Genomic DNA, 12,669 nt, shown 5'->3' with positions numbered 1-12,669 from the left:
GAATAGGNATTTTTGCCTTATTTCTATCGAGAGATTTACGATTTAGTCCATCAACACTGCCAACACGTACACTGTGCGACGATGGCGTATGCTAAGTAAATCAAAACAAAGAAGAATAAAAGAGTTCTCAATACCGTGAAGTCTTTAACATTTAACTTTTCGAACGTCGTTAAATTTTGTTTAATTGTAAAAATATATGATTTTTAGGAAGAATAAATAAAGAAAATGTTAGAAAAACAGTGGACTTAAAAGAAAATTGCGAACTTCAGTGCTATTGAAGTTTTGTGTTAATTTTGTTACATGCTTTTTACTTTTACTTGAAAATTGTCAAAATCGGCAAAACCAAAGTAGCGGTCCGCTGTATGCGCACCCTTTGTTCTCCACTTCGTGCAAAACTATAGTATAGTATACCGCGTTAAGCGACAACGTATCGGTGCCGCAACCTAAAATCCCGCTTTATGAAGCAAGCCTAAAGAGTGAGGTTAAGTTACCTACATTGTGATTGATGAACGTTTGACTTTTTCATTAAGTGGAGTTTTGTGAATACATATCCGATTCCGTTTCGGTATAATAAAAAAGTGCGAGATAAAGTGTTTTGAAATGTCTGGAGATAAGAAAAAATTTCCCGGATTAGCAACACATGCAAACCCAAATTCTGGCATGAGAAACGCAAAAGCGTCGGTGCAAAGTAAAAGTAGAAATAGAAATGGAACTAGGCCTGCGTTTGATACCCCACTGAATTATGTTCGTTTTCCGTTTTTTATACTTATCTACTATTTAATGTATTTATGGTATTATATTACATTTGTATCATGCATACATACATATTTATGAAACATATCTGTTGATTACAATATATTTTATGCAAAATTTTTGATTTTCTCTTGTCTTATAGGAATGTGAGGAAATGGTAAATTTGCTACGGGTAGTAGAGCTTCAGCAGATACTATCTTTTTTGAATATTTCCTTTGCTGGACGTAAAAGCGATTTGCAACGACGTGTCATAAATCTTCTTCATACAAACTACGATTTATTATCACATAAAATACGTGAAGTTTACACAAATTCGCTGTAAGTTTACTTAAAGATTTTCCTTCATTGCGTAATTTATATAATTATTTTTTATATGATAACTTACAGAACAGAACAACAGGCTCAACAATACGGGCCAACAGATCCGAAAAGAATGTATTCACACATGCAAATGCCGCCGGTGCAACCGAATCCTGCAGCTGGTCTGCAAAATACCGGTCAGCCTACCGCTGTCGGTGCACAACCCATTGCAGGAGTACCGCCCTCAGGGCCTGGTGTTGCAAATAATATGGTACCATTTATGAATCCCATTCCTACTCATATACCCATACATCCCGATGTACGTTTAAAGAAGCTTGCTTTTTACGATGTGCTGGGTGTGCTGATTAAGCCGTCATCGCTTGTGCCGCGCAATACACAGCGTATACAAGAGGTGCCCTTCTACTTTACATTGACACCACAGCAAGCCACAGAAATTGCATCAAATCGTGACATACGGAACAGTAATAAAATTGAGCATGCAATACAGGTTCAGCTACGTTTTTGTCTATTAGAAACTTCATGCGAACAAGAGGATTGCTTCCCGCCCAGTGTTAGTGTAAAAGTTAACAATAAGCTGTGTCAACTGCCGGTAAGTGTGTTATTTATTATATGTATTTATTATTTCTTCCAAGAGTAGTTTTGTGTGAATATAAGGCCTAATATGCGGAGTTCGTCGACGTTTTCGATAGTTACTTGGTTTAGTTGTATTGAGTGGTTTTGAGAATAACATTTTGTTTTTTACATATGTATGTGCAGTTTTTTTTTTGTTTTCCCGAAATTTTCGCCCCTGAAGTTAGGGTTAGGTGGAACTTACTTTGCCAAAAATCAACGTTAAGTCCTAGCTACTTCAAACTTGCACTTTGAATTGCATGGGCACACTCGAACAATTCTAAAAAATCTCTTTTTTAAATTTTTTAGAATTTTTTTGAGTATGCAGTTTTGTCGCTCAATAAATTTTAGTATACTAAAGTGCAAGTTTTATCCGATTGCAAAACCGTCGTTAGTTTTGATTTTCTTTGAAAACGGGTTTGCTCATTTTCTTCCATAAGTATAAAGTCCAAAAAGCCGTTAGGATAAAAAATATTAAAAATCAACGCAATTTTGCAATAATTTTTTAATTTGTTAGGTACTTATTTTACTCAACTTCGGCGTAAAAAAAATTCATAACTCATATTATTGTAGAGTGCACCCCATAATAATACACTTAAATATTGCGCAATACTCATAGCTACCATTGTGATTTTTTTGAGATGGCATATTTTCAAAAACTAATTTTTTTTATTAAAAAATTTATGTTAAAAATTCTTTAAGAAAAAAAAAAATTTTTAAATATTACTTTTCATAGGGAATTTTGATGTGTGTATGTGTGATTTTTTTTTTGATTTTTTCCTCGCTCGGTTCTCGAGATATTTGGAAAACTATTAAATCGACTTGTTTTTTTTTGTGTAAAGTTTTTAAAAATATATTAATCAAGCTCAAATTTAATAGTTATTTATTATTTATGTTTATGCATCAACCCTAAAAAATTTGAAACCAATCAAACACATGAAGTGTGAACCCCGTCCGTTTTGGTATGGAACGCCCCATATACTCCTTACACCTTGTATTTTTAGTTCTGCTAATTTCTGCCATTTTTTATTTTATTTTCTTTATTTCTGCTATTTTTTTTTATTTGCTGCATAATTTCTTCCTAATTTACAAAGTTTAGCCAAGGCGCATAGATTACTCCTTTTATCGTATTTAAATTGTCTCGGAATTTTGCCGTGACTGGACAAAGATTAGCAATCGTTTTTAGTTTTCAGTATTTCTCTGCTATTCTTTTTGAGTATGCAGCCCATTAGCCCATTAAGTTTTAGTAGACTTAAGTGCAAGTTTGAAGTTCCTGAAAAATCGCTTTGATTTTTAATAAGTTTTATTCTGAATGTATTACACACTTTTTCCTATACAAAAAAATTGTTGAACATACTTTGTACGGAAGAAAAATGTATTAAAAAAATTGCCAAAAATCAACGAGATTTTTTAGCAACTTAAAACTTATACTTCATTCTATTAATTTGCTATAAAACTACATACTCAAACCTATTCTAAAAAATCTGATATAAAAGTTGAAAATTTAGATGCAATTTTGGAGAATTTTTATAATTTTTGCACAAAGTTTGAAACATGAATTTATATGGTTCTTGTTAGATAATGAGCTGTAATTTTATTAAAAAAATAATAAATATTAAATAAACGAAAGAAAAACAAAGCAAAAATTTGAAAAAAAATCGCGTACCTTTTATTTGTCCACCACTGAATAATCCAAATTCCCAAATATTTAAGTTGAGCCCGAAGCCATGATGCCTGGTAATCAAAACCAAATTTTAGAATGCGAAAATTATGAGCATTTCATTTCATCTCACTAAATTTTATTATATTTTATTAACAATAATTTCCACAACTATGTTAGGTGAAGATGAACTTCTTTTCAGTTGTCAAATAAATCTACAGTTTCTAACAACAGCAATAAAAAAATCTTTATTTCTTCACAGAATGTCATTCCAACAAACAGACCGAATGTTGAACCAAAACGACCACCGCGCCCCGTTAATGTAACAGCTAACGTAAAGCTTTCGCCTACAGTAACCAATACAATCACTGTACAATGGTGTCCGGATTATACGCGTGGCTACTGTATTGCGGTATACTTAGTAAAGAAGTTGACATCGGCGCAATTGTTGCATCGCATGAAAACCAAGGGCGTCAAACCAGCCGACTACACACGCGGTTTAAGTACGTGAAAAAGCATGAATTATAATTAAGTAGTACTGCAATTTACAAATATCTTTCATTAATTTCAGTCAAAGAGAAACTAACTGAGGATGCAGATTGTGAAATCGCAACCACAATGCTTAAAGTATCACTTAATTGCCCGTTGGGCAAGATGAAAATGTCCATACCATGTCGTGCATCAACTTGTTCGCATTTACAATGTTTTGATGCTAGTCTTTACCTGCAGATGAATGAGCGCAAGCCAACATGGAATTGCCCAGTGTGCGACAAGGCAGCCATTTATGATAACCTAGTCATTGATGGGTACGCGGCCATACTTGTCCAGCCATTATTAGCACAAGCGCCTTATTTTGTGATTGTTGTATTATTATTTTCTATTTGCAGCTATTTTCAAGAGGTTCTCGCCTCTTCACTTCTCAAACCCGATGACACTGAGATACAATTGCATAAAGACGGCTCTTGGAGCACACATAGTTTGCGGAATGAGGCTCAAATAATTGATACACCAACAAAGCCTGTAGAAAAGGTGGAAGTCATTTCGGATGATATTGGTACGAAAGTTGAAAATTATATTTGAAAAATTAGTGCACATTGATTAACCATTTGTTTTTCTTCCAGAAGTCATTACCACTGAGGATGTTAAAATGGTTAAATCTGCAGCACCACCTGCCGTAGCTAATGACCAACCAACATCAACAACCAATAGTGAAACGGTAGGTTTTAAATAAGAAGAAGCGGCAACCAATAAATGAGCACTGGGTGTTTCGAAAAGTTTGCAAAAGGATTCGGAAATGTTTAATGCACATCTCCATGCAACAGGCATTTCAAGTTGATTTCCTATTCATGTTTCTCGTGCCAAATTTAATGCGAAGAGGCAATCTTTGGCTGTTTTGGTTTTTTATAGTAACACATTTTGGAGACACCTTTTTGCCACATATATATTTGGCAACTTATGTATCCATATTACTAATTTAGCTTCCTCTAAAATCATTTTATGTAGGTCGATTTAACGCTCAGCGATTCCGATGATGATATGCCCCTAGCTAAACGACGTCCTGCCATTAAACAAAGTTCTGCCGCCAATGCCGCAAATTCTACGGTATCCACATCGAGCATTAATGGTAGCGGCAATGGCAATACTGCAGCAGGCAATGGTGGCACAAACTCAAATCAACGTAATGCTTTTGCACAGCAACGAACTGGTACGTTGGATGCTTATTCGTACTAAACAATAAATTGACCAGAACCAAGTAAAGTAATACATATAAATATATTGAAATAGTAGCTTAGATAGGATAGTAGTGCAGAGAAGGAAAAATCAAAAACAAAAACATTTAGGTTATACATACATAAATATGTATATTAACAAGATAAATATCTGAGTAGATTTTTAGAAGCAAATACTTACATATATGCTTCTTTAGGCATATTAAATAGTTGTTCATAAGTTAACTTGCAACACTGCTGCTCTATACGCGCTGTATTTTTTCCAACTCAATTGTCTTTTCTCAAATGTTTCTGTGAAGAGATGGATGTGTGTAGAAAAGTCACATACAGAAATCTCCAGTTTTATGGATTTTTTTTTTATGTATTTGTTACTATACTTTTAAAAACTTACCCATTTTTATATTGTATGGGAAATTAGATTTCGTGAGCGGAACTTCCGCTTTACCGTTATACTTTCAAATGTTACAGAATCGGAAATAACTGCAAGTAATATTAAACCTTGACTAAAAGTGAGCGGTAATAACATGAATAATAAAAAATAATAATAATTTTAGCTGATAGTCTCATGCAATATGAATGTATTTATGAAAATCTGAGCGAGCGAATGGTAAGTGGAGGCAGTTTGATTATCTTAAAAAGTTGAGAGGACTATGAAGCCAATTTCTCGCTAGCCATTTGTAATATTTGACTGAAATTACGTCTTCTGCTGCTTTCTATTTTCGCAGTGCAATCTGCACCCTGCTCAGGCATCCGAAAACTGGCAAGAGATGTAAGAGGGTCCAAGTTTACCTAGTCCATCTCAGTATGCGAAAATCTTACACATAGGTAACGCAAAATACATCAATGTTCAATGTATATACAAATGAAACCTGTTTCCGACCGACTGCTCAGTCTAGTGTGCATTCGCATGGTGGATTGTTCAGGCCGACTGAGCAATCCAGTGTGCAGGCATTTAATATTTACTATGTAAACGATTGTATAATTCATTTAATGTATTAATTAAATTGAATTTGACTTTCTGATAGGTTGTAATAATCTTTAACAGCTTATTTCATTTTAAACGCTAATGGACGCCCCATTTAAAAATGTCCCGCATGCTAATGCAAACTAAACATTTTCTTTTTGTAAAATTTTTTTCTGAATCCTTCCTGTCGTTTCCACGTGAAGAAGTTAAAGTTCTCTCACACATAGCAATACCAGAAATTCGGTCTAATGTAAAATTTTTTAAGTGTTTACACGGCAAAGTCAAATACCCNCGACTGAGCAATCCAGTGTGCAGGCATTTAATATTTACTATGTAAACGATTGTATAATTCATTTAATGTATTAATTAAATTGAATTTGACTTTCTGATAGGTTGTAATAATCTTTAACAGCTTATTTAATTTTAAACGCTAATGGACGCCCCATTTAAAAATGTTCTGCATGCTAATGCAAACTAAACATTTTCTTCTTGTAAAATTTTTTTTCTGAATCCTTCTTGTCGTTTCCACGTGAAGAAGTAAAAGTTCTCTCACACGTAGCAATACCAGAAATTCGGTATAATGTCAAATTTTTTAAGTGTTTACACGGCAAAGTCAAATACCTCTTTCTCCAGTTTTGAGCAAATTGGATGGAAAAATGTCTGGTATTTAGGGATTGATAATATTGATTTCACATTTTTATACTTAACAATTGTTGCTGCGTTACCTTAAATGATTATTTAATAATTCTAAGGCTTCGTGAGATTTTAGAAAAAAGAAAAAAAAATCACGGAGATGCATTTTCTGAACTTTTTCAAAAGCCTTTTCTAAAACCCCAGTGAAGTAGCTTTGGAACTAAATACGAGATTTTCAAATGCTGCATCCTCTATTTTAAGAAGATTTCATACATAAGATAAACCATTGTACCAAACTCATCGCTTGAACTGTGAAATGAGGGAATGTATTTTAGAGTTCATTTCCACCAAGCCTTAACTGCAGTTAATGCTTATTGAAAAATTAGATTACAACTCGAAGGAGGTAACTGCTCACATTAAGTACAAACAATCGAAAACAAGAAAGCAAAAAGTAAGAGACAAAACTGTGCTGATCACCCCATGTTAACGTTCCTTAAATTTACCTGAGCTCTTAACTGCAGTTAAGCTCTTAGTGAAAGTATGCTATTAATTTTGAAATGAAAATATAATACAATTATTTCGTCTAGCATGTTGATATATGTACATCTATATTAACGTTAACGTTATATATTCAAGTCACAATAAATTTGTTTTAATCCCTGTATAACTCCAAATTTTTCTATACCTTAATTCGAGCTTCCCTTTCTCACCACCACTTGCAGGTTAAATTACATTCTAACTTTAACACTTCCGCTGCAAGCTACTTTGCTACCTTCTCGTAGGCTGATCGCAACACACTTGCTTGATATGACACAATTTTGAAATTTGTAAAAATAATTTTTTGTGATTTTCTTCTCAAAAAATTGTTCCAAAAATAGCAAACACATAGTTCATCAAAATTGAATTGTTACAAAAAATTTTCCATTGCATTTGCAAATTTCGGTTCTAACGTAAAATTCCAAACCAATTCCAATACACGACGTCGCCATTACAGTCAGTAACGAGTTAGTTCAAACCTTAAATCAAGCAACCAATCAACAAACAAATCAATCAAGAAATTCTTGAAACTTGCCACTCTTTGTTCACGATCACTTGCTAAGTTCATTCAAGTGCAGTGTGTCACAAAGCGTGTGCATTCAGTCCGAGCAAACGCAACCACAGCCGCAACCATGTTGATCGCTTTTGAAAAGTTGCAGGGCCAACAGAAATATATTGAATCCTGCATCATAGTGTTAATTGGAGTATTTATGCATTTGAATCGCATTAGTATCATTGAATTGAAGTATTCGCGCATGCCACTGCTGACGCCAAACGTTGCATCCAGCTTATTTGTATTTTCTGTGCTTTGTATTCTGTCGAAATTGCGTCCATTGTGGCCGAGTGCTTTACGTAAACCACAACGCGCCTTAATTTTCTTCGTTGAATTGTCGCTGATATTATATGCCACCGACTTCCTCCTGCGTCAAGTATGGCTGCCTAGCTTGAAGCTGTTAAATTTTATTTGTCGCTTTCTCGCCCAATATGTGATCGTAGCTAATGAGGCCTTTCTGGCCAATAATGCGCCCACTTTATCGTCGTGGATACGTAACGATGCCTTTTATATGGCGCGTTTTATGCTCGCCGTAATTGCTTTCATCTTTATGATCGATGTAACCGGCATATTGGAGTTTGTATTGAATGTCGTGCGGCCAACTGAAAATACTACTGGTGGACCACATTACAGGAGGCGAGAGATTACACCGGATCGCATGACTGCATATAATTTTGAAGAACCCATGATGGACGACGATAACACTGAGCCCTTGCCAAATATCATAAGTAATTTACCGAACAGCTTTGCCGATTTGGAACCACATGATTTCGATGTGCACGATCTGCCTTATGTACCGCAAGAAGACCTACTCAATTTGGGGCATCGTGTTGGTGCGCGAAGACGTCGTCAACCGATGCGGAAGGCGAAACGTAAAGTTTTAATGAACGAAACGGAAACCGAATGCACATGTTGATTTTTAAGATGTGAGGATTTGAATTCATAAGTGGATTAATGGATCTATGTTTTTTGTCTTCAATATATAGCAATGTATGTAACAGAATCTCTCGACACACATATGTATGTAGGCGAGGATGTATGTATATTTTGTAGGAAAATTTTGAAAAACACTAAATACAAATGTAAAAAAGTTGTTGACGAAAGATGGAAAGTCCGTTTTTTTTTCTGGAATTTACGAAAATGCTATCACTGCTATCAAATGGTTTCGAACGTACCATACTAGATACACTAGTGGCAGATATAATAGAAACGCATTTTTTGATCATTTCTGCCTTTTGTTTATTTAATGTTTAAGATGCTTTTGTAAGTTTAGCTCATTGAATAAACTGCATATAAATGCACATCTCTAACTTTGTACAAAAATTATAATCCAACAAATTTTCGCCAAAGCTTTGAACTTTTTTTTTTCAAAATTTTTAGAAAAATTTAAGGATGAAGTGCAAGTTTCATGTGACCTAAAATTACCGTTGCTTTCTAATTTATTTTTCTCGTCGCAGTCGCTTTCATGATAAAACATACACCACTTAATATATGGAAGGAGGACAGAAAAATGCCGAAAAATCAACGATATAACTGCATACCTCAAATCCTAAAATACAATAATACAAAGTTTGAAGTAGTGTTTAATTTTTATAATATTTGTATAAAGCTTGAAACTTTTTAATGAGCTAGACTTTTATTAAAATAGTGCTAATTTTTATATATTAAGCTCAAATTATCCTATAAACAAAAGAAATATAAAAATTGGTCGAAATAAGGTGTTTCTATTACTTCTGCCAGTATTGTATATGCACTTTAAATACATAATACATATGCACATCAGTAAAAATTCGGATTCAGTAATCGCTTTTTCGTCCTAATCGGAAAGCTTGATTGCTCAGCAGAAAGAGCTTTTATTTTGAGAATTCTTCATGAAAAAAAAAATATAATTTCAAAGCGAGAATATGCTACAAATCATCGCACTTCGTACGCTTTGCAGCTGAAATTCGCTTTTATCTGCTCTCACACACTGACACCTTTCGACCGAATCACAGGAATATACTCAATATCATTTAAAGCCTTGTGCACACCAACGCGACAGCAATAGCGATAGCGAAGGAAATCAAAAGAAACAGAGTTTTTGATCGATTGATCGCAGCATGCTGCATTCGATCGCACTATCGCAGAGTAATTTGTTTTGTTCAACGGTGGATGAAATTTAAAAGTTAGTTGTATCATGGAAAAATTAATTTTTTGTTTGAAAAATCATCTAAGTTTAAGTTGGATCTCCACTAGGCATTAAATGGCAAAAATTGCAAAATCGGGCATTAAAAAATAAAGGTGTCATTACGTTAAAAGAGTAATCATCAAATCAAGTTCATTTTCACGTGACATTTTTTTAAATGGCATACGTTTTTTGTAATTTCAATGCCTAGTGGAAATGCGGCATTATATGATTTAATTGAAAAAAAAAACTTTAAAAATCTCAGAGAGAAAGAAAAACTAGGATTCTATATACGCAAACGCGCACCACAAGTAAGTTTTAGAGTTTATACGCTCCCAANGGGCCACTTTCTAATGTAGAATCCGAACGAGCCTGTATTGAGGAGGGGAAGATCTACTCCACTGAACAAACATGTACGACCGAATGGAAAAAGTTACAAACATAGTAAGGTAAAACCGCTCTCTCAATTCGTCGGCCATGATTTTGTTTTTTGAAATTTGCCAACATTTTAAAATCATATAAAATTGAGAGTAAAAAAAAGGAATTGATCAAAGTTGTTGTTTGAGATTGAAAATGAGAATGTGTGCTTGAGTTTGTGTGTACAATTTTAAAACTAAATTTCCTCCCAGCGGTTCTACCCAAGGTGTATAATACATTTTGGTTCTACCTTCCTATTCCTTTCCTATTTTTTTATCATGCTTATATATGCATTTAATTTCAGACTATTTTTGAGGCTCTTAAATGACTCTTATTGGCCTCATAAATGTCTACTTTCGGACGAGGATGTGATCTTTTTCTTTCATGTATTAGTAATGATAATGAACGATAGTTTATTAGAACAAAGTGTGCAGCTTTATTGTTTTATTGCTTTATTTGTTTCTGTCCGCTTCCAAAGTTATTTTATAATTTCGAATTTTATTTACTTTAGGCCAGTATGCAGCTCTCAAGAAAAGCAAAAACTCCTAACAAAATGACGTACAAGAAATGGCTAATACCATGTTCTGACCGACAACGAAAACACTTCGAAAATAAGTTTTGGAATTGTGGGCTGAAGGCTGTTCACACCGCCTGTTAGTGTTTTCGTTGACATTTATTACATCCTCTCATTGCAGTTTTGCTACACAAAAACAAAACCAAAATGCTTTTCCCACATTTTCTTTTCATTAGCAACCTCTTACTTTCATTCTTATTTTACTTTGGCCAGCCAATTAACAATAAATACGAAATAGCGTATTAAAGATGATAAAATATGACTTCCACTTCCATAAATAATCGAAAAAAAACTAGTGAAGACACCGATTGGAACGAGTGGAACGTGAGTTTTCAAGTAGTTTTCAGCGAAAACTGGTTTTCGTTTGACAGATTTTACATGGACGAAAACACATGTTTTAGGTCGAAAACACATGTTTTAGGTCGAAAACTAGTTTTAGCAACGAAAACATGTTTTCGATGTCGGTCAGAACATGGTATAAGAGTTATTCTTGTGTAAAATTTTCTTGAGGCAGTATGCAGTTCTTAAGAAATTTGCTACGCTTTCTACTACGGTTTTCTAAAGCTTTTTTTGTGAAAAAAGAGCACAAGGCACCCCATGTCCGCAACAGAAATATATGCCCGTTCCATTATTTCTTGAGGAAAGAGTGAGGCAACAGGCTGTCATAGGCTGTGAAGTATCAAATGTCAAAATTCCTTGGACACACACGAAATAATGACAATTTTTTTCTTGACCGTTTTCTTGAGAGCTGCAAACTGGCCTTTATTGTAACCGGTAGAAACTGGAAGAAGTATAATGTGCCGTATGCACAAAAACTAAGCAATTGCCTTTTCTTAAAATTTCATACCTTTCACTTATATAAAAGGTTAGAAATTTTAAGAAAAAGTATTTGCTTAGGTTTGATGCATACGGTTCATTTGTCTTGGCTGCTCGTGTATATTCAGTATAAGAACCTAATAGTATGACAAAAAAAAGCACTAAGCATAAAATATCGACTAAATTTTATTGAAAAAAATCAAACCCTGAAGACTTGTTTCCACTATGCCATATCTTACACCATAAGTTTTGGTTAAATAGTTTGCCAAGTAGTTTTCACTTTCCCTTGCCGAGATCGTTTTGAAATTTAGTTTTAACACTGCGCTTCACAAACATAACACTCCCACATATTGACAAATATTGAGTATTTATTTTCTTATTATATAATAATTATTTTTTTATGGAAATTTCATTGTATAACAAAAACCATTTAAATACAAGTTTCGAACTTTGAGTGTGTGTGAATCGATAACAAAGTTCGCGAAGAATAAATTTTTGGCAAGTATGAGGTGAATAAAATTTTATTAGTTCATTTTTGACAAATGCATAGAAATTTTGACTATCGCAAAGATTGTTGGCGTGTGTAATTTGTCGTTAAATAAAAGCTTAAATAAACTAGCCTCATGAGCTACTGAAATTTTATTCACCTCATAGTTGTCAAAAATTTACTTGCAGCGAACTTTGTTACCGATTCACACACGCTCTTTGTAACAAAATTAAAAAAAAATTCAGCAAAGTTCAAACAAAATTTCAAGCTTTTTAATTAGACGTGTGTTGAATGTTTTTTATTTGAAAGAAAATGCACAACACTAACAGCAAACAGATTATAAAAAATTAACATGTATTTTAGGAAGTTCAAAAAATAATTAAAAATGTGGCGATTTTATTATTATGAAACGCAGTGTAAAATTCTCCTGAATGTTTCTACGAGAGAGAAG

General features: G+C 33.8%; 1 protein-coding gene across 5 annotated transcripts in view; it reads left to right on the top strand.

The window, feature by feature from the left end:
• The first annotated feature begins 897 nt into the window (after positions 1 to 897).
• Su(var)2-10 (E3 SUMO-protein ligase Su(var)2-10) overlaps positions 898 to 12,669 on the top strand; it is a 52,727-nt gene continuing 40,955 nt past the window's right edge. For all 5 annotated transcript variants that reach the window (XM_017619844.1, XM_017619845.1, XM_017619842.1 and 2 more), the window contains exons 1-7: positions 898 to 1,071; positions 1,141 to 1,663; positions 3,606 to 3,846; positions 3,915 to 4,149; positions 4,231 to 4,397; positions 4,465 to 4,559; positions 4,847 to 5,048. In XM_017619844.1, coding sequence (XP_017475333.1) covers positions 908 to 1,071; positions 1,141 to 1,663; positions 3,606 to 3,846; positions 3,915 to 4,149; positions 4,231 to 4,397; positions 4,465 to 4,559; positions 4,847 to 5,048 — 1,627 coding nt within the window. In that variant the 5' untranslated portion in view covers positions 898 to 907. The remainder of the gene's footprint in view (positions 1,072 to 1,140; positions 1,664 to 3,605; positions 3,847 to 3,914; positions 4,150 to 4,230; positions 4,398 to 4,464; positions 4,560 to 4,846; positions 5,049 to 12,669) is intronic.

Source organism: Rhagoletis zephyria, unplaced genomic scaffold, assembly GCF_001687245.7.
Source record: "Rhagoletis zephyria isolate East Lansing unplaced genomic scaffold, Rhagoletis_zephyria_1.1 Rzeph_scaffold_01972, whole genome shotgun sequence".
Classification (NCBI taxonomy): Eukaryota; Metazoa; Arthropoda; class Insecta; order Diptera; family Tephritidae; genus Rhagoletis; species Rhagoletis zephyria.
Note: the sequence above shows the minus strand (reverse complement) of the source record. Positions and strands in the feature narration are given on the sequence as shown.